Source organism: Melanotaenia boesemani, chromosome 15 (assembly GCF_017639745.1).
Source record: "Melanotaenia boesemani isolate fMelBoe1 chromosome 15, fMelBoe1.pri, whole genome shotgun sequence".
Classification (NCBI taxonomy): domain Eukaryota; kingdom Metazoa; phylum Chordata; class Actinopteri; order Atheriniformes; family Melanotaeniidae; genus Melanotaenia; species Melanotaenia boesemani.
This window is the reverse complement of record NC_055696.1, coordinates 453,507-475,444: the sequence shown is the minus strand read 5'-3', so window position 1 is coordinate 475,444 and position 21,938 is coordinate 453,507. Positions and strand designations below refer to the sequence as shown.

The 21,938-nt window shown below is 41.0% G+C and overlaps 1 protein-coding gene across 2 annotated transcripts; it reads right to left on the bottom strand.

The window, feature by feature from the left end:
* Positions 1-1,065: 1,065 nt before the first annotated feature.
* On the bottom strand, positions 1,066-20,641 carry hnrnpl (heterogeneous nuclear ribonucleoprotein L). Of its 2 annotated transcripts, XM_042007888.1 has the most exons (14): positions 20,513-20,641; positions 19,922-20,040; positions 15,890-16,127; positions 14,525-14,610; positions 14,292-14,388; positions 14,143-14,215; positions 3,757-3,792; positions 3,445-3,513; positions 3,086-3,336; positions 2,885-3,006; positions 2,606-2,807; positions 2,466-2,523; positions 1,480-1,575; positions 1,066-1,385 (listed from the first exon to the last, which is right to left on the bottom strand). In XM_042007888.1, exons 1-14 carry the CDS (start codon positions 20,594-20,596, stop codon positions 1,327-1,329), a joined length of 1,590 nt encoding a protein of 529 aa, XP_041863822.1. In that variant the 5' UTR covers positions 20,597-20,641; the 3' UTR covers positions 1,066-1,326. The 2 variants fall into 2 exon arrangements, with proteins under 2 accessions (XP_041863822.1, XP_041863823.1); XM_042007889.1 differs by lacking the exons at positions 1,066-1,385; positions 1,480-1,575 and adding an exon at positions 1,583-1,811.
* Between the last annotated feature and the right edge of the window lie 1,297 nt (positions 20,642-21,938).

Genomic DNA, 21,938 nt, shown 5'->3' with positions numbered 1-21,938 from the left:
GCAAAACACCTGTGCTGATTGTACAAATAAACAGAAAACTGTGTTTCTGCTTCCCCAAACCTGCAGCTGGTTTTATTTTTCCTTTTGCTTACACAAGTCATGGACCTGCTTCCCCGGAGCTCAGACCTCAACATTACTGAAGCAGGGTGGATCATCTGACCGGAGAACAGAACAAAAGGCAGTAAACGTCCAAAGAAGAGCTTTCAAGCCTGGAGAAGTATTCCTGAAGAACTCATGAAAGCTAATATGATTCAAGCTGTGGTAGCACTTTCATTCGCTGCTGTGGCCTCACCAGCAGACAGTCAACATGCAACTAAAAGTGCCCTCACCTGTCACCTGATTAATAGATTTAAGGTAAAGCCTAACGTCTGTCTGTGCAGGACAAACTTTAAGAGCACAAGCTAGACGTATGAACTGGCTTGTGTGGAAGGAGGTCCTAAACTGGACTAATGTGGATTTGTTTTATTGGATCACAATGACATGCCTTGAGTTGAATTTGTCTGTTGGATTGACTGGAATTAAAAAATGGTGAATATGGAGAACTTTCTAGTCACTGACTGAACTCTACAATCAGAGAACTGACATGTCTAAGCTGGTAAAAGGATCAATTATTGGTATTAATTCTCAGCTTTAACCTAACCAGCGCTTGTGAATACAACCCACAGGTTCTTCTTCATCCTGGCTCCCAGTGATTTCTTACACCCTTTTTCTAATTAAGACAGTGGCCATTTTATATTTTTAGTATCTTTTGCTGCTGTAAAGGAGGAATTTCCATGTTTGGGATTAAACAAGTATAATATGCTGTAATCTAAAAATATAAATATAGCTCGTCTGATCTAGGCTGAAATTCCAACTTTTTAGTCAAAATAACCTTAATATTAGTTATCAGAAAGCGCCTGAACGCTGCTCACAGATGTCGAGCATCCTCACGTCTTCATCAGCATCACCGCTGGCTGATCCTCTGAGGAAGTGATTTATTTTCTGAACAAATCTGGAAGCTTTTTGGTCAAAGGAGGAAAACGTGATGCAGTTCACGGCATCTGTAATGATGTCAAGGTGGACAAATCAGTCTGTTAACTTTATTTAAAAACCAAATACTGGGAGTCGGGATGATCAAATCTAGTGTGAATATACAAAACTGACAAATGATTGAAAACATTTTAAAAGTCAAATTAATAATAATTAAAAAACATCACTTAAGTAACATTTTCCAAAGCACATTAATGTAGTTTTAGTCGACACTGTTTTAATGGGACATGACAACAGAACTGCGATATACTCGATGCAAAGTCACAAAACATTACAAACAGTCTGCGGGGAAACTTCTTAGTTGGCGTGGTGTGTGGTTGAGAAACACAGCTTCAGTGTGTAAGGGTAAGGCCCACCTGAAAGAGGGGAAATAGCGAGCATGAAAGAGGTCTCATAGATCTGACCAGACTAGAATATTTTATAAAAAGTGGTGGAAAAACAAAAACTTACTGGGGTTTTTCATCTGATAATGGTTCATCATAGCTAGGGCCTCCATGGCGTCATTGATGGATTCCCACTCCAGCAGCCCAGATGAACTTCTCTCACCTGTCGGGCCGTAAGGTCATGACAACACAAGTGAAGCTGGGTTTGATTAACCATCAAACACACTAAAACAAACCCACTGCTCGTCTGTGACTGGCAGTGTGCTGCACGTGAACGCCCTTCGGAAAGTTTTCAGGGATTCCCTGAGGTTAATGTGGACTGCGGAGCTCCGGAAAAGGATAACGGGCTTTTCAGGTTTCAGATGGAAAAACACTGCTGTTAAAAATGAAGTTGATAGTCTGAAAATCAGAAAAAGTACAAATAAGCTCTTCATATTTTCAACAATGTGGATTTTACACCAGTCTCCACCGTGCTGAGGGTCTCTGAACGTTAATCCCAGAAAATCACGCCGAGCTGCATCCAGAGACCTGGTCATCAAGAAATAAAGTTGCGGTGTGGGAATTAACGGCCATTTTGACAAAGCCAGCAAAAAGTTTTTAACCTTAATTTAAACTGCCGAGTCAGCAGACCTTTTCCATGAACAATTTTGTCCTAACTGGAGCTTAACAAACAAAGCTGAATAGAAATGAAGTGAATTAGAGTCTAGTGTTGGCTGCTTCTGGAACTTCAGTTTACCAGCATTTTAAGTCTTTTTCGATCACATTAATGGTTATTTCTAGTGTCGAAAACAGAGTATACCGCCACTGGCTGGTGTTTAGCTCGTTGCTACGGCAGGCAGAAGGCAGTTTCTACACAAACATATCTCTTCTAGTGGGTCACGTTTGATTTAGAGGAATTACTCTGGCCAAAATCTTTGTTTTTATTTTCTAAGAAATTCCTGTTTAGTCTGGCCTCAATCAAAACTAAGCAGTCAGAATCCTCATGAAAAACATTTATGAGTAAATTAGTATTAAAACATGTGGTCCATATGATTGCTATGGATCATTACTCACTCTTTCCAGTAAAAAGTTTCACACTCGAAGGACTCTTGAATCCCAGCTCGTCACAGATCTAGATGGACAAAGACCAGATCCAGTGAGAAAGTGAAACAAGATTTTTATGATGCTTGTAGAGCTCTGACGGCTCCTCTAACCTGGTTGAAGATCTCTTCAGAGATGTCGGGCTGGGCGTTGAAGAAATGCAGGACGTTACTGGGGTGCTGAATTCGGTTTTTTGCAGCCTGCTCCGGGGAGGTGAAGCGGTTGTTGCGGGATCCATGGAAGTCCTTGAAGCTGCTGGTGTTATCCTCTAACTGGTAGCACTGCCCTGGCACGATAGCCTGCTGTTTGGACACACTGCAGGGACAGAGGATTTAGCTTTCGGCTTTCTTTAGACACCCAATGCTCCACATGTTTTCAGATGTTTCTCTTACCAAACATTGAGTTTCTGTCCAAAGAGGAAGTTGTTGTTCAGGTGAGTGATGGCGCGGTCAACAGAGTAACAGTCTCCCATTTCCACCATCGCTGCTCCAGGTTTGCTCTTCATGAACTTTACCTGTAAGTAGGAGGAAAATAAACATTAGAAAAATACAAAGAGACTAGGTAAAACTGTTGATGAGCATCACTTCTCTCACCCTCTCTACGTTGCCATAGAGACAAAAGATGTTGAAGACCTTATCAGCGTTGATTTTAGAAGGCTCGAGGCCATACACCATAAGAACCGGTGAATCAGCATGAGGGCCATACTCAGGTGGCGGCGGCCCGTATCCAGCACCGTACCGCTGGTTTCCCCGACCTCGGCCACCCATGCCAGGCCCCATGCGATGGGGAGGAGGGGGGCCATAGTGATCATCATTATAGCTGTGATAACCTCCTTGTGGGCCACCTGTGTTACAGGAAGAAAAGGAAGTAAGTAATAACAATCCCAGTGAAAATGTACGTATTGGGATGAGATAAATTCTTCTACACATCATATTTTGAACTTGATCTTCACCAAAATCAGGTGGGTAGTCCCCTAGAAGAGCTGGCTGCCTCTGGCGTTTGTTGGGATTGGCGTTGGGATCTAAAAACCGGCAAAGTCACCCGTCAACAAGCTTGTTAGCCCAATGTACCAACAGGTGCCTCACATGAGCATGCTCAGAACAAGGATGTGAATTACATGCAAAAAAGTCTGCAGGCGTCATTTCACTCATCTACTGGAACAGGTGAAATAATGGAGATTTTATTTTACTCTTTAAGTGGTTTTAGTTTTCAAAGCATTTATAAATATCTCCTATACCTGCCCACCCAGTACAAGAGCACACACCTTGTGAATTGTTCCAATTGCCTTCACCATCAGCATCTGTGCAAGTACACACACATACATGTCAAATCCAAATTAACAGGAAAAACACAAACTGAATAAAACACATCTCTTCACACATTATAGAGACATCAAGGAGTAAAATATGCGTCGATGCAATGAATAGCACCTGACATTTTATTGAAAACTATGAGAACAGTTGTTACAAACCAGGATAAGACAGAGGTATAACACATCAGGAAGAGAAAAGACACAATTCAGATTTATTACACTATAGAAACCAAATATTAAACCAGATTTGCATACTGGCTTAACTTTGCAAACAAAAAAGGAAAATCTGATGTTCATAATAAACCATTTCATTTCTAAAGCTTCTTTTAAGAAAATCCAGGGTACAGCAGCTACTCTTTGTTCCACACACTTCCTGTAGTTTAGCAGAATACCAGATTAATGAGGAATTAAACATAAATGTGTTCATTTTGTATTACTGTAGGCCATCTAAAGTTTTCAGTGACCTAGAGGCAGCAAGGTGTGTCCTCTGGAATCATGAGCAGTAATGGCAACATCATACCACCGTGTGCAGGAGGCTGTAATATTATGTGCAAAAGCTTCATTATCATTATTGTGCAATAATCTGATTACGGCACAGCTGTCTTTATTATTTATCTTTCTTTAAAGGTCCCATATTATGCAAAATTCACTTTTTAATGGTTTTGGAACAGTCATACTGGTCCCCCCGCATGTGTAGGAGACCCGTAAGTGTGAAACTCTTTCAGGCGCTCTCTCTCCCCCCTGCTCCACCTCTAGGGAAGTAAGCGCTGAAATGAGCGAGTTTGAAAGCGTGTACGTTATGACGTCATAAGGGACAATAACCACTCCCCACAGAGCGATGGACCCGTCTACCGGCTCTCAAAGCCCGCCCTCTAAAAATCACCTAGCGCCCAGTGTTTTTCCCTCTTCGGCAACCCTCGTTAGCGGACATGGCTAAGCGACAGAAGCACTGTTCTGTTTGTGGCTGCATAAATGAACACGAAAACGTTTTTTTTACTTCCATCCACTGAACCCACGAGGACTGAGTGGATTAATTTTATTTTTGGAGGAAATGTACCCGGAAAACTTCCAAAGGTTTTGCATGTCTGTGGCCAGCATTTCAAAGAGGACTGTTTCCACAACATGGGGGCATGGAAAGCAGGCTTCGCCAACCGTTTGAAGCTGAAGCCAGGTTCAATACCAACTGTCCGTGACACAGCTGGAGAGGTAAGAGCTGGCAGTTATTTTATCGTTTCGGCCTTATTAGTCTGATAGCTTGAAAATATATTAACCTGTCAATCACCTCATGACGGGCGATGCGATGGGCGGAGCCAACAGCTGAGCTGCTCCACCAGGGTTCCGCCCACCATAAACGGCACATTTCTGAAGCTGCTAAAAAGAGGGAGGTGAAGAGAAGCCGCTGCACTCAAACTAAGGGTCGATTTGTCCATACCATGGCGGAAATATTTCATTTAGATTGGGAATAAAGTGTATAATATGGGACCTTTAAGGTCTTTTCCTATTTCAATATCTTGTGAGGCTCTATGAAATCCATTTTATTTTTCCCTAAATTACATGTTTTACGTGCTCCTCCTGGTTTGTAACGTTTCACCAAAAACAGGGGGAACATTCTCATTTTTTCTGGAGACACTCCGGGCAGCATTTCTTCATTTCTTGGACACCTTTAGTGCTTCTGTTGGTCTCTTAGCAGTCGCTGACTTTCTGAGGGAGACGCGAGTCCTGCCGGTTCAGGCAACATCACGCAGACAGGACAGAAAAACGTTTCGACTCCACTCACTTTTATTGTTCATTTGGCTCAAACACGGTAAAAAAACGCTTGGATTAGTAGGGACAGCAGAGTTACACCAACATTTGTATCTGTGACCGGCACTTCACCGACGACTGCTGGATGAATAAGGGCCGGTACAACGAGGGATTTGCGACCAGGCTTTAGCTGAAAGGAGGGTCTGTTGCTACAATGAAGGACCACGTTTCTGATCCTAAGCCACAAGCTGTAATTAAAACCGAATAAGTTGTCTGTTTAGTTTTGATAGTGTGTGAGCAACGGTCCAACTACAGGAATAAACCCAAACTTACTTTACCTGATCGCTACCAGCAGGTAACACATGATGACCAGAAAGTTAGCGATCAACACTGTAGATGGAAAAGCTGCAAACGTAGCAACCAGGCTAAAAACATCCAGCTGATTATCCATGTGGAAAAACAGATGTACATGGAGTGGCTAGAAATGCAGCTAGCTATAGTGTAACATGCATGAAAGTGTTAGCAAAGAGCATCATTAGCTTATCTATTTCTTGGCAGCACATTTTCCACCTCTGTTGGCATCGTGGTGCATTTGCCACATGAACACCTGATACCATGAAGGCGAGTGAAGGACGGCAAGCAGCGTTATATCGGACTATAGCTGGTAAGCAGTTTTTACCAGATATGTCCTCCTGCATTCCTTGCTGCAGGTTGCTGAGTCACCGCGGTTTGATGAGTCGGCATGACTTGATGAGTCACCACGACTTGATGAGTCACCACAGGTTGCCAAGTCGCCACAAGTTACCGAGTCACCAGGGGTTGCCAAGTCGCCGCGAGCAGATGAGTCACCATGAGTTGATGAGTCATCACGAGTTGATGAGTCACCACGAGTTGATTAGTCGCCACGAGTTGATGAGTCGCCAGGGGTTGCCAAGTCGCTACAAGCTGATGAGTCACCACGAGCTGATGAGTCGCTCTGGGTTGCCAAGATGAATTGGTTTACCGAGTTGCTGGGTGGTGCCAAGTCGCCGCGGGTCGATGAGTCGCTCCGGGTTGCCGAGTCGCCGCAGGTTGACGAATTGGGTTGCCAAGTTGTTCACTCTGGATTTCGGGGTCTGATTTGGGGCTCGAACATGGACGGCTGTATGTTTTGTGTTAACATTGTTTACTGGATATTTATATTACTTAGGTTTGTTTACGAGTTCTGCCGGTGTTTCTATGATGAAAACAGTACGCGCTCTCAAAAACTGCTCCCAGCAGTGGACCAATCAGAAGCAGCCTGCATCAGGGGGAGGCGGGGCTTAGTGCGGAAGAGTCTCATTCTGCTGGCAGAGGCTGATCCGAAGGCCTACAGAGAGGATCCATATAAATAAATAAAGGGCTTTGTGAAAAGTGCTGGATTAATTCCTGTCCTTGTGGACTCACATTAAAATAAATTAGCCTGTACAAGCATAATAGAGCCCCTTTAATCTAAATCTTGAAGGCTGCACCAGGACTGTCAAGCTTTCCAGAGATGAAGCTGTAAGCTCAGGAGGAAGAATGGCTGTTGGTGATTCAATCCCTAACATCCCCAGTCTGCATGTACAAGCATCCCATTTTTGTCCCATATGTGCTCCTCTAGTATAGCCTCTCTTAAACTGATCATTTTAATAAAAGTACAGCCTACATTTATCAAATAAATTATTAGGGCAGTGAAAATGAACACGTTAATGTAACGAGATTAATCTGTGGAATTTAACGCATTAATGCATAAATAAAATTATTACTCATGGCCAAATTAAAAATCTGAACTTGGCATTAATTTGGTAAGAGAAGCAGATTTTTGGTATGTAGGTGCTTTGTTACAGTGATTAACCGAATCCTCCAAAAACCGCTTTGTCCTTAGTATTTATGACGTTTCTCATGTTTTTCAAGCCTTACATTTAGTATTTTCTTTCTCTGGGTGTCAAGAAACAAAGTTAGTGGTGTTATTTTAAAAATCCCACTTTAGTTCAGCTTGGTGAAAGAACACGCCTCTTGTGAATGAGCAGGGGGAGCTGTGGCGGCCGTTTACCTGCACGAGGCTTGGTCTTCGCGCTGCAGTAGCCAGAGCAGGAGAAGCTCAGCTCTGCTTCATGAGTAGCCGCTACTGGCCGATCCTGCCTGGCTTACATTCAAATATTAATGTCTATTAATTTAGGGATGTGTGGCACTTAGGGATATCTAACAGTATAAAAAAAGCCTTAAATTGCAGACGGATTTATTGTATCTATAAAGACAAACACGGACAGGCACCGGGATGTCTGGGTTCATTCACCAATGGGAACCTTGATTACAAGCACCACTGTTAAAAAAAAAGGACATATAATCTAAAATTAAATTCTCGTTTTGGTTTAACATTATGTGAACATTAATTATAACTTTCATTAAATTCTTCCTGGAGCAAACAAAACTTCACAGTCATGTCAAAATGTGCAATGGGGGTAAATTTAAAGATAAACCAAAATGAATACCAGCCATAAAACAAACAAACAGAAAAACTCCACATTTACAAATTAAATTTCTGCCTCATTAATTATGAGACGTGATAAATTATTCAAATATTCTGTTTAACACTATGGGGCTCAATAGCCCACAAAAGGCAGTAAATTACAGTAGATTATTTTATATAAAATTCAGAGGAAATAAATGGAAATGAAACGAGACTCAGCCAAGTTGATCTAATTTCATATAAACTCTGAAACGTTCACTATCAAGTCAGATCATTCATTCATTTCAGTACTTACAGCACCACACATGAAGCATGGGACACAGTGGGCAGGTAGGGGGCAGTCTTCAGCAGGGATGCTACCCGCCAACCTCTGACTCCAGCCTTAACTCATTCTCCCTCTTCAGTGTTTTGTTTCTTCTTGCTTTCCTTGCATCCCCACCACCAGAGAGAAAAGTACATTCTGAAGTCCATGGCTGGTTTTGACTTGCTGCCGGTCTGTTTTGAAAGTTGCTATTAGAGGCTCATTTCCGTCTTACCGTACTCTGACCACAAAGCAGGGCATTTGCACCATTTGAGAGTGGGCTGTCAGTCCACAGACACACTGAGCCAAACCTGCATCACACGGGAGGCGTTAAAGGCATCACTATGGGCCAGTGCAAAAAAGGGAAAAATGAAACAACGCAGAAACAACACAAGAACAGCACAGAGAGAAGAGGAGGGAAATGGGGAGGAAGGTAGAGGGAGAAACAGAACACCAGAGTCCATAACGGTAGAAAGCTTTGGGAAAGGATCTGTGACCTGTTTGCCTCTGTGCTTGTATGCTTGACAGGTGTCTGATGGTTGTGTCTTCGTAGGCCCCCCTGTGGATGTTTCTTCTCGTGTAAAACTGGGTGCTCACATGATGCTTGTTTGTTTGCTTTAATAGCTGTCAGCCGCTTGCAAAGTGAAACAGCATCTAGTGCTTGACAATAAGTCATCTGGAATATCTGCGTGGTGATGTTCTGTCATGGCGACTCGGCTGTGTGTTGCTTCGGATATTCATCGTTGTGTTGTCATGTTGTGTTCGGCACAGGAAGGTAGAGACGAGGAGTATAAGCGTCTGAGAGAGAGAATGGCCTCTTATTTGTTTACTGCCCCAGTATGTGGTGTCATCTGTTCCCTGGTCGGGCTGAGTGTGCCTGAAAACTCCTCTGTTGCTCCCTGTGGTTGTGTTATGGCAGGCACATCCCGAGAGCTAGGAGGTGGGACTTATGACCACACACCTGACTCCCAACCTCATCATCAATGTGATGTGTAAAGGTGCGGACTCCTCAGGGCTCTGCAGATGAGATGTGCTGCCAACAGGCTGCAGTAGATGCTTATCAATCTATCAACGTCAGACTGTGGTGGATATGCGAGGTGTCTGTTCGCGTGGTCTCGGAGAAAAGGTGGCTACTGTCTGCCACCCAAAAATAAAATGATTCCCATGTCAGGTGGTGGAGATAGGGGTGATGGTGAGCTCCTGATAAAGAAGTACTGAGTTGAGGTTGTGTTCCGGTATTTGATGCCCCACTGTGTCCAATGTGTGCCACAGAAAAGATTTAAATGATTTGAGATCGTGGTTACTGTTATGCTGCAACTGTAAAGCCCACTGTGTCTGCATAGCGGTTGAGGTAAGCCTGTATGAGTTTGTAGAGTAAGGACACAAGGAGTACCTCTGGGTTGCAAAGTAGCACAAACTACAAAATACAAAGAAACATGACAGAAAAGTATGTCAAGCCAAAAACCTGCATTAAACTTGCAATGTACATGTTGAAATCCTGGTTGTGCAAAAGAAAGACGACTACACCTCTTACTTGGGGTGGGGAAATAATCTAATTTTAGATGCATCAAGATAAGAATATAATGACGATAAATCTTACTGAATGTAAAAGGAGGAAGTTGATATGACAATCTTTAGCGTGCAAAAGATGGCTGAGCTTAAGAAATCTGACGAGCACCAACCAGAAGACAGGGTGTTGTCACATGGTTTATCTCCAACTTGGACAGGGACAAACAAGCTGCAACGTTTACAGTTAAGCATGTGCATCCACAATCAGTCCTACACCGTTACAATGCTTTGGTTGAGATACAGACATTTTACTGACACAGCGGTCCGACATGACAACAAAACCACATGGAGTAACTGAACATAAGCAGGTAGGATAGCGCTAACGTGTGCTGTGTGCCACACTGCCACAGGACCCACGTCACTTCAGATCACTGGCTGGTAGCAGCATGCCATGTGCTCCACACAGGAGCAATACATGAGCTATGAAGTTACTCCCTGCAGATAACAGGAGGATATTTGTGTTAGAGATTCAGAATATGCTGACATCTGCATTAACCCCTGGACACCTGTTGTCACAAATTTAAGACGAACCACTGCTGTCCTTGTTTGTTATTTTTTATATCAAATTAATCTATTCTATCAATTTATTTACTTGTATTAACTCTTACTTATGTATTTATTTTGTATACTCAATTATCAATCTTTATATATAAATAATTGATTTACTATTTAACTGTATTTTAGCCTTTTCCCTGTATTTATTTGGTTTTTATATAACAGTATATTAAGGGGTTCATTTTCTGCCAGTATGTGGCTACAGCGACACGCTTCCTGCTGGTTTTATTTTGACACTGGGAAAGGTAACTTCCAGTTAACCAGCCACATTTGTTGGTTTCATTAGTAATAGATATTTTAAGTAATTAATATTAAATAGCTACAAATACTTTACTTATAAAAAACAAAAAGGCCTGTGGAGAAAGAGAGATGCATCAGAATCGGAGCCTTCCGAATCCTAACCTAATCGACCTGAGACAGTCCCACTCCTACAGAGCCTGGAAGGAAAAGAAATATAATAAAAATTGAAATAAATGAAAACTGACACAAAGCGGCACTAAAAGTAAATTATGTTTAAAATAGTGGAAACTGTGTGTTATTCCTTCTCTAACAAGCATCTGTTATAATTAAGCTTCCAGCTTGATGGAGAATCGAATGATCAACGATGGACCTTCTAAGGCCACGAATAAACTCGCTTTTAATTACACATATTGATCAAGACTGCTTCTCGTATTTTATGATACCACTGCCGCTCTTTTTCTGCCCTGATCTTAAAATGAACCATATGCTAACCTCCCATATTGTGGCCATGTTTATTGTTTTGTTTACACTGTACAGGGTGTGCAGAATTATTAGGCAAGTTGTATTTTTGAGGATTAATTTTATTATAGAACAACAACTATGTTCGCAATGAACACAAAAGACTCATAAATATCAAAGCTGAATATTTTTGGAAGTTGGAGTGGGGCTTTTTTAGTTTTAGTATCTTAGGAGGATATCTGTGTGTGCAGGTGACTATTACTGTGCATAATTATTAGGCAATCTAACAAAAACCAAATATATACCCATTTCACTTATTTATTTTCACCAGGGAAACCAATATAACAACTCAAAATTTACAAATATACATTTCTGGCATCCAAAAACAAAACAAAAACAAATCAGTGACCAATATAACCACCTTTCTTTGCGAGGACACTCAAAAGCCTGCCATCCATAGATTCTGTCAGCGTCTTGATCTGTTCACGATCAACATTGCGTGCAGCAGCAACCACAGCCTCCCAGACCCTGTTCAGAGAGGTGTACTGTTTTCCCTCCCTGTAGATCTCACATTTGATGAGGGACCACAGGTTCTCTATGGGGTTAAGATCAGGTGAACAAGGAGGCCATGTCATTATTTTTTCTTCTTTTAGACCTTTTCTGGCCAGCCACGCAGTGGAGTACTTGGATGCGTGTGATGGAGCATTGTCCTGCATGAAAATCATGTTTTTCTTGAACGATGCTGACTTCTTCCTGTACCACTGCTTGAAGAAGGTGGCTTCCAGAAACTGGCAGTAGGACTGGGAGTTGAGCTTGACTCCATCCTCAACCCGAAAAGGTCCCACAAGCTCATCTTTGATGATACCAGCCCATACCAGTATCCCACCTCCACCTTGCTGGCGTCTGAGTCGGAGTGGAGCTCTCTGCCCTGTACTGATCCAGCCACGGGCCCACCCATCTGGCCCATCAAGACTCACTCTCATTTCATCAGTCCATAAAACCTTAGAAAAATCAGTCTTATGATATTTCTTGGCCCAGTCTTGACGTTTTATCTTGTGTGTCTTGTTCAGTGGTGGTCGTTTTTCAGCCTTCCTTACCTTGGCCATGTCCCTGAGTATTGCAAACCTTGTGCTTCTTGGCACTCCAGTGATGTTGCAGCTCTGAAATATGGCAAAACTGGTGGCCAATGGCATCTTGGCAGCTTCACGCTTGATTTTCCTCAGTTCATGGGCAGTTATTTTGCGCCTTGTTTTTTCAACACGCTTCTTGCAACCCTGTTGAGTATTTTGAATGAAACGCTTGATTGTTCGATGATCACGCCTCAAAAGCTTGGCAATTTTAAGAGTGCTGCATCCCTCTGCAAGACATCTCACTATTTTTGACTTTTCAGAGTCCGTCAAATCTCTCTTCTGACCCATTTTGCCAAAGGAATGGAAGTTGCCTAATAATTATGCACACCTGATATAGGGTGTTGATGTCATTAGGCCACACCCCTTCTCATTACAGAGATGCACATCACCTGATATGTTTAATTGGTAGTAGTCTTTCAAGCCTGTACCGGTTGGAGTAGAACAACATGCATAAAGAGGATGATGTGATCAAAATACTCATTTGCCTAATAATTCTGCACACACTGTACAAATTCAGCAGCTTGATCCAGTCTGGGCTCTCTTATTTGTCCCTAAGTGGATTCCTTGGTTAACAAGCATTAAACACAAGCAAGTTTATGAAAATTAATGCTCACAACACAGCCAGATGCCTACTCAAACGGGAGATTAAAAAGCAGGTATATTCTCGACCTAAAAACAAGCTACTCACTACTTCAACCATCTCCACCCCCAGCTGGTTCAGGCTATTGTCTGCCTGACTGAACCCGGTTCAGCTGAAGGTTTTTCCTTCATATCTTTTCTTTTCCTTTCCACCCACCGCCCCACGCATGCTCAGCATGGGGTTAAAGACATACTGGATGCAATCCATTGCTCTTCCTTAGCTAGGCCATTATTTTTGTATGGGGACTGTTATAAATGGAACTAATATGGATTTGTTTTATTTGATCACAGTATATTTCCTTACATTTATTTTGCCTGTAAACTGCCTTGAGATGACTGCTGTGAGAATTGAAGCAATACAAATAAAGCTGAACTGAACTGATCTAAACGTTAAATAGCAGAAGTTTGTTTTTTTTCTCAGAAAATGAACAGTAATAACTAATGATGCAATCCCTACTTAAAAGGATGGTTAAAGGACAGAACTGCAGGCAGTATGCTCTGTATGTGAAATGACGACAGGTTACCCCATCAAGTGTATTTGTATTATACTGTATGATTTACAGTAACAGTCCCATGAAATTTTGGGAGGCCAAAATGTGTTGTTTTACAATTTAAAGAACTTTCTTTCCTAATATACTGTCAGTTTAAGTCAGATTTATCCATAGGTCATAAGACAGTGATACACGTGTATTTCTGCGTTGATCTCAGGTGTTGTATCTTTGGCCATTTGACTAAAGGTGTGCTTAGAGTCTCAGAAGGAAACGAAGTAGTGCAACGTCCAATTTAAGCTGCGATCAAATCTCCACTATGTTTGAAGGAAGGCTACAGGGTGTGATCTTCTGTTTTTATTTCAGTGTGCAGGGATGTGAGATTGTGCAACTGTGCCATGCTCTACGGGGAATGTGAAGCTATGTGAAGAATGATGCATCTGCTAATGTTTGAGTGATCTGTACTTTTCACATGCATAAGCCTGTAACTCAGGTTGCCCTGCAGGTTGCTCCTCATGCCCTTACTTGTGCCTGCTGTGTGGTGAAAAAAATGCATGAAGACTATGAAGGCGTCACAGGAATACTGCCTCTGTGCACCACATTGAGCTGCATGGTGGTACCATCAGTTTGTGACCAAAGGCAATACTCCCGGAGGCAGAGAACCCTAACCATCCCATGTAGTGGCATGAGAGGAAAAGAGGAAGAAAAAAAAGGAGGAGGGAAGGGTTAGGAACTGCATGTTACCTTGGCCACTCAGGTTGGGGTTTGTGTAGTCCCACGTGTCCTGGTCATTCTTGAAGACATTAAGGCGTGCTGGCTGTGGGGAAGATCACATTTCAAAATAAAAATGAGGACCCTGGTGCTTTCATCACATACAACAGTCATAAACTCACCTTTGCATATTCAATCTTTAGAGTACAACAGCCAGAATAGATGTCTGCTCCATTCAAAGACGCTTTAGCCCTCTGAGCGCTTTGAACGGAATCAAATGTGGCAGCAAGGAGTTAAAGTGAGGTCTGATTAAATGAAGACATCTGAGGGCCAATGTAAATTCTAATGTTACTCATGACAACAGTAAGTCTAAACAGCAATGTTACAAATAAAATGCAACTTATGAAAAGGATATTCAACCATGGCTTGAACCCCATTCTTTCTGAAGATGACAATCCTCTGTACGGGACCGCAGTTGTTGCAAATAGTGTAGAGCACATCCTGTAGACACACAGAGAAATAAATGGGTTAACATGCACGAGACACAATACATGCTGCTGGTCACTCTGGATCCAACGGTTTGATTTTTACTTCTGTTGGTGAGACGTGTAAAGCCGATAACACATTTCATTTTGAGGCTTGACCCCTACTGCAGATATGAAATTTGTCCTATTAACTCCTGAATGGCTGAATAAATTTACAATATAAAAAAAAAAAAAAAACAAGAACAAAATAAAGTAGAATTTAATCTTAAACAATCTAATAATAAATAAAGATTAATAGTAAATAAATAACATAGAAATAAATACCCTAGCGTAAATACAAGCAAATAAATTATTAATAAAAGAAACAGATATAAATAGAGGCATATTTGCAAAACCAAACGTTAAGGGGTTAAACTTCACATTTAGCATATCTGCCAGATCACGATTTCCCACCTGTGTGCATAGATTGATGAGGTACAGTGTAGGGACAGCGACATTTACAAGTTTAAAATAAGGACACTGAGTTAATTTAAGATTAATAGAAACGTCACTGCAGCGGCGTTTGATCAGCCTTCATCTGGTCCATGTTATACAATCTGAAAACAGAACATGTGATCAGTGCTTGGCTATCTATTGTCAAGGCCGTGTTTTTAAGTCAGCTAAATTTGTCCAAAACTATCTGCTTTTTTTAAATACTCAAAGTAATTCAAATAAGTTAGTGGAGTGTTTGCTGCTAAGGTGTAAAACAAAAGTAAATGGTTTGTCATTAAATTATTTCTAAAATAAAGTTCCATATATAAGCACCTTAATTGGAACAAACTATACTTCTAGTTTCAAATACCTTCAAATTTAATAAAGAAAAATCAAAGCAGGTCTAAGATGTCCTTAATTTTAACTAAATTTGAGACATGTGTATCTTCATTTTAGATATTAAAACGTTAGATGAGAAAGGTTGGAAATCCAAATAAAGTTGTGGCATGAAGTGCTGTTGCCACTACACATAGTAATGTCAGAAGGTAGGGCGAGCAAGGTGGAGCAAAGCCTCAGAGTTTACACGTCATGCAGCTGAGTTGCAAGAAATCAAAGGCAGAAGTGAAAGAATAGATCCTGTTTCTCTGATTCAGGGACAGTAGAGCTGTAACCAAACAGTACTTTTTCCACACCTGCTGACAACACAAACAAACATACTCATCTGTCAATCATAAAAGTTATTTATGCTCAGTTCAGTAATATTTTAGTGCATCCATTTGTTCCACACCACTACATAAACGATTCAGTCATTGCATGCACATTACCGTGGTGATTGGATACATGGGGTTTATGATTGTGAGCAGGAGCACATTGTTGACGCTCCGGGTGTCATCCGAGTCTCCTGGCCGGGAAATCTTCTGACTAGTGGAGTAATTGATGAAGGCGGGGTGGCCTGCAATATAGACCTGGTTCTCTGCTGCATAAGTAACAGCATTGCAGGAGCCATTCATATCCTCATACTCCACCAGGGCTTGGCGCTTCTTAGGCATCATGACCACATAACTGCAAAGACATCATTCCACAGTAAATTGCAAATAAAATCTGCAGCACTGCACAGCATTTACTGCTGATATGCATGTATATAATTTCACCTGCACATCAACCTTTACGTTTCAGGTTCAAACAAACAGGCTGTTCCCGTTTCGGGTGACAGAGTAGTGCATATGTGAAACATATCTGGAATTTGAGTACTTGTAAGGAAGGCACACAGGGAAAAATAATTACTAATAAATGTTACTGAAATAGCAGCTTCGCAGTCATTTAAATATGGTCTTTGATCGCTTTTGGCCACAACATGTGACATTAGTGATCTGTGTACATTAGTAAGTACTAGTAATAGTGTAGTACTAATGGCACTTTAATTAAATAAAAAATGTCTAAATGAAAGCTTGAGGTTTTAATATTTGATGTAACTAAATATAGCCTTTTTTTTGGAAAGGAAGCTGAAAAAGTTCACATGCGTCCATGTGCTACAGTCACCTGAGTCTCTTGGCAAAATTTCAGCTTATGAAACAAGGACGCTGTTGGTTGACAGCTGCTCACACCAGTAGGCCCATTTGGTGTAAAACACTTCTTCAGATCTTCAAAAAACATTTCAAAACACTAAAGTCGCAGAGAAGTAGAGCAGCAAATGCCACGTTCTGAGAGGAGAAGGAACATTTATCATCTGGCAATATGTAAAGCTAATCGTCCATTCTATTATGTTTACACTTTTACTTACAGCATGCTGGAAAATATGTTTTAAACAAAAAGATTCACAGCAACAACAAGCTTTGTTAAACCTTTTGCTAATCTTTGCATGAAAGAACAGAGCAAAAAAAAATCATATTTTTTGTTTCTAAAACAAAATGCTTATTGTGTTTCCAAGAAATCCTGAACAGAATGTGACATAAATATGAAACTATGAATGTTTGTGTGTGTGTGTGTGTGTGTGTGTATGCATGTATGTATGTGTGTGTATTACACATATATACAGATATACATATATAAACATATACACACACACATATATACATATATATATATATATATGTGTGTATATATATATACATATATATATATATATGTGTATATATATATATATATATATATATACTGTATATATATATGTGTATATATATATATATATATATACTGTATATATATATGTGTATATATATATATATATATATATATACTGTATATATATGTGTATATATATATATATATATATATATATATATATATATATATATATATATATATATATATATGTATTCTCCCAGACGGCAGAATAGCAGACATTGAGGACAGCTACAAGTACTTTGGAATCCCACAAACAAATGGCAACCTTGAACAGGCCACAAGAAAAGCAGTCACACCCAAATACCTCCGACGAGTAAGGCAAGTCCTAAGGAGTCAGCTCAATGGCAAGAACAAGGTCTGGGCAATTAACAGCTATGCCCTGTCGGTCATCAGATACCCTGCGGGAATAATAAGCTGGCCAAAGGAAGAGATTCAGACCGCAGATTTTAAAACACAAAAGCTCCTGACCATACATGGAGGGTTCCACCCCAAATCCAGCACCCTGAGACTGTACACTAAGAACAAGGAAGGAGGCAGAGGACTAGTGAGTATCAGAACCACTATCCAGGATGAAACATCCAACATCCTTGAATACATCAGGAAGATGGCCTCAACGGGCAAAGTGCTCGGTGAACATCTCAGGCAGTGGAAAACAGATCATGTGGTGATGGAGGAACCATCATGGGAGGAAAAGCCCCTCCATGGGATGTACCACCGACAGATAACTGAAGTGGCTGATATCGTGAAATCCTACCAATGGCTAGAAAGGGCTGGACTGCAAGACAGCACAGAGGCACTGATCATAGCTGCACAGGAGCAGGCCTTGAGCACCAGAGCAATAGAGGCCCAGATCTACCAAACAAGACAAGACCCCAGGTGTAGACTGTGCAAAGAGGCCCCTGAGACAATCCAGCACATAACTGCAGGGTAAGATGCTGGCAGGGAAAGCTTACAAGTGGCTGGTATAGTGTACAGGAACATCTGTGCGGAGTACAGACTGGAAGCCCCAAGGTCTGGGTGGGAAACACCTCCGAAGGTGGTAGAGAATAACCGAGCTAAGATCCTGTGGGACTTCCAGATCCAGATCGACAAAATGTTAATGGCAAACCAGCTGGACATTGTGGTGATGGACAAACAGCAGAGGAAAGCCGTTGTGGTTGACATTGCAATACCAAGCGATTGCAACATCAGGAAAAAGGAACATGAGAAACTGGAGAAATACCAAGGCCTGAAAGAAGAACTTGAGAAGGCCTGGAAAGTGAAGGCAACAGTGATGCCCGTGGTTATCGGAGCACTCGGGGCAGTAACCCCCAAACTGGAAGAGTGGCTACAGCAGATCCCAGGACAAACCTCAGACATCTCAGTCCAGAAGAGAGCAGTCCTATGAACAGCCAAGATACTGCAGAACCCTCAAGCTCCCAGGCCTCTGGTAGAGGACCCGAGCTTTGATGGATGAGACCGCCCACGAGGGGACAATTTATATATATATGTATATATATATATATATATAGAAATAACAAACTTCTGCTCCCCTCTTCAGCCCAGTAGCTCAGTAACACGCAAATTAGCTGCTGGTTTGCCTCAAACTAACTTCAATACAAGAAAAAGAGACAAACACCAACGAAGAAGACGACAGCCAATGCGTGTGTGAGCTGGGACGAATGAGCACTGTGATTGGCTAGTGTGTGGAAAGAGGCGGGTCTTGGGGGAATTTATTATTCCTCAGAGTTGCCAACTTAGCGACTTTGTCGCTACATTTAGCGAGTTTTCAGACCACTAAAAAAGCGGGTTTTTCTGGTTATTGGAGACGGAGGTGAATGAAGGGAGTTTATCTTCCCAACGAGGAGCGGTGCTGTGCAGACCCTCACATACGAGGCTTGGTCTTCTCGCAGCAGCAGCATTCAGAGCACTACTACTACACTACACCCCTCTTTATGGCAGCATCCATTACAACTATATGTACCAGGCTGATTATGCTAATTTGTGCCTTCTAGCAACTTTTAGGACAGCCAATAGCTGCTGTTCTTACTGAGGAGTGGGAACAGCGGCTGGAGAGGAGCATCAGTCCCTGAAGCTGTTTATTACCAGGAACTGCTTGTTTTGTTTTGTATTGTATTCTTTCTTTGTCGACTGCTGCACAAAAAAAAATGTGAATTGTAAACATTGTAATTTCTGAATTCATTGTTCAAGTATTTATCACTAATAGTGAAAATGAGAGGAAATGTGAATATTTGCTTTGCAAGGTGATTTCAGTGTGCAGCCCTAAATTTTCTGTTTGTGCTCCTAAAAATTTTAAGTTTGGGTGCCCCCGTGCTCCTTGTAAAAAAATTAGTCTGGATATATATATGTATATATATATATATACATATATATATATATATATGTAATGTGTATATATATATACACATACATACATATACATATATATATGCTAAGTAAATATCAGGTGTCTTTCTTTCTTCTGGTGTCTGGCACCAGTCACATGAATACTTGCAAACTATGTGGCAAACCTGGAATTCAAGTATAACCAGCTTATTAAACTTCCTGTTTTCTCTTTCTATTCGTGGCAATTAATAGTAGCATTTGTTTCCAGACATGAGATAACAGTGTGTTCTATGGTTTTTATCAGATTATTACGAATGTTCCATAAATGCGTAAAACATGGGAAATAAACACATTACACAACCTCATGGAGTACGATTAAAACAGCTTTATATGTTGTCTGTTATTACCTTATAGCCCCAAACTCCTGCAGGGCCTCCACCAGGTCTGACTCCATTACACCGTCCACCAAACCCCTGATGTGAACCACCGGGGAAGGTAGCGGTTTATGAGGGTCATCATAAGACTCCTGAAATAGACAACATGTGGATGTTTGTAGAGTCATTAAATTACATAGTTGATAAAAACAGATTTTTCTCAGGAGGCAGAAGTTCAAAACAAGTAGTTAAAACAGGTCTTTTATTTTCTTTTGTTAAAGCAACGGATGTTAATGGTGTTAATAACTAACGTTATCATTAAAAAAAAAACGTCACACTGAAAATACGTTCTTTGTACTATTGGTGCACTTTTCTAAGTTGGTTTCTATGTATCTAAGTTAAAAATATATTTGTTTTAGCATAGCTAATTATCACTGAATTAACTGAACAACGATACTTGACACAACGCTAACCATGTTAGCTAAGGCTAGCTAACGTCTTGGATGTTGCTAGCTGTGATATAAGAACCGCTTTTTACACTAAGTTATTTACTTGAACAAGCACACACTCGCATATATTGAAAGAATTGCGCACTTTCTCCTGGGAAAAAGAAGAAAGCCTTACCGTTGTCATCCCTCCGTCTTCAGTTTTCTGTCTTTTCGTAGCTCTGCCGCCTTCTCCGTAGTATCGGCCCGCAGCAGCAGCCATGTTGTCCTGTCCCCTTTGCCGGGCTATTGCTGCGTTCCCGTTGCGTAGGAAAAATTAGGTACTCCATAGTTTTGCATCATCCAAAGGTGGGCGTCTTGAATCTCTTGTAATTTTTAAATAAAATATTGATTTGCAGTCTTGAGATGGTTTAGAGATAAAAAATGATCAGTGATTACATATTAATGCGGTCTCTTCTAAACTTAATCTAACATTGTAATCGCATGGTAAGCCTACTTATTATACTACTGATTATTTTGAGACACTGCGGTGGACTGGCGACCTGTACAAAGTGTATCCCGCCTCTCGCAGTATGAAGCAGACATAAAAAAAACGAATTACAGGATTGGTGTTATTTTAATATCTTTGAAATCGTCAACAACTATATAGATGTTATATTCTTATTGTCCCTATAGGTGTCTGAACGCAGCAGGAGAGCGTCACACCTTACTCGCCTTAGTATTGGTCATTTTCTCGTGTCCGTTATGTCACGCACGGGGCTTTCAGGGGCTCGTTTGAGCCCGATCTGGCGTGGATTTCTTTCCTGTGAAATTCAAGCCTTCAGCAAACTATGTCGGTGAGGACCAAGAATTGTCCCGCTGATATGATTTTCTGCAGGCAAGCATTAGATTACATTACACATTTTAAATTACGTGGTCTGCAGTACAACCACACCTCTCTTCTACTTTATAAGCTAAATTGGTGTGGAAGTTGGGTATTTAACATAAAAACACCAAACAAGTGAAAAAAATCTTAAAATAATTGATTAATTTATTATTTAATATCCACTGCCTTAGTGGAGTTTTAACAGCCAGACTACCATCATAAGGGTTGGGAATGTTATTAAATCAGAATTAGACTGTAATGGGTGTGTGTGACTTCCTGCAGTAAATAAAGGCTGCTGAAAACGTCAACATTTACTACAGTTCTTCCAGGAAAAGAAGCAATGGTGTTAAACCAGGAATTTTCTATTATTTTGGGCAGATGTTTAAAAGAAAAATAAGCACAATGAAAATGTGTTTTTGCCTTTGCATAGCTGCGGCCATCCTTCACAAAACAAATGTTACCCATAAGCTTGATGGAAATTTATATAATGGAAAATCTTCTGGTCCTAATACAACCTAAAATGAACTATACATGACATTCAAGAATGTAAGTAGCAGCCAACTGCAGCTAATTAAACACATTTAACTGATCATCAACAAGTCTGAGCTCTATTATAAAAGCAGGAGTGCTGGCATTTTGCAGGTCGGGGGCAACAGCTTTTTCTGAACATGGGAGAACAGCTCAAGCTGCATAGTCCTTTGGACAGACCAGACCGAAGTGACGATGTTTGACGAAAACC

What these genes read in the sequence shown, in the direction of transcription:
- hnrnpl (XM_042007888.1), bottom strand. Translation starts at nt 20,596, where the DNA reads ATGGCTGCTGCTGCGGGCCGATACTACGGAGAAGGCGGCAGAGCTACG. An exon ending in CCCCAACCTGAGTGGCCAAG is followed by an intron (nt 3,793 to 14,142) that starts GTAACATGCAGT and finishes GTACTTGCACAG; the next exon opens with ATGCTGATGGTGAAGGCAAT. An exon ending in CTGAAGAGATCTTCAACCAG is followed by an intron (nt 2,524 to 2,605) that starts GTTAGAGGAGCC and finishes TTGTCCATCTAG; the next exon opens with ATCTGTGACGAGCTGGGATT.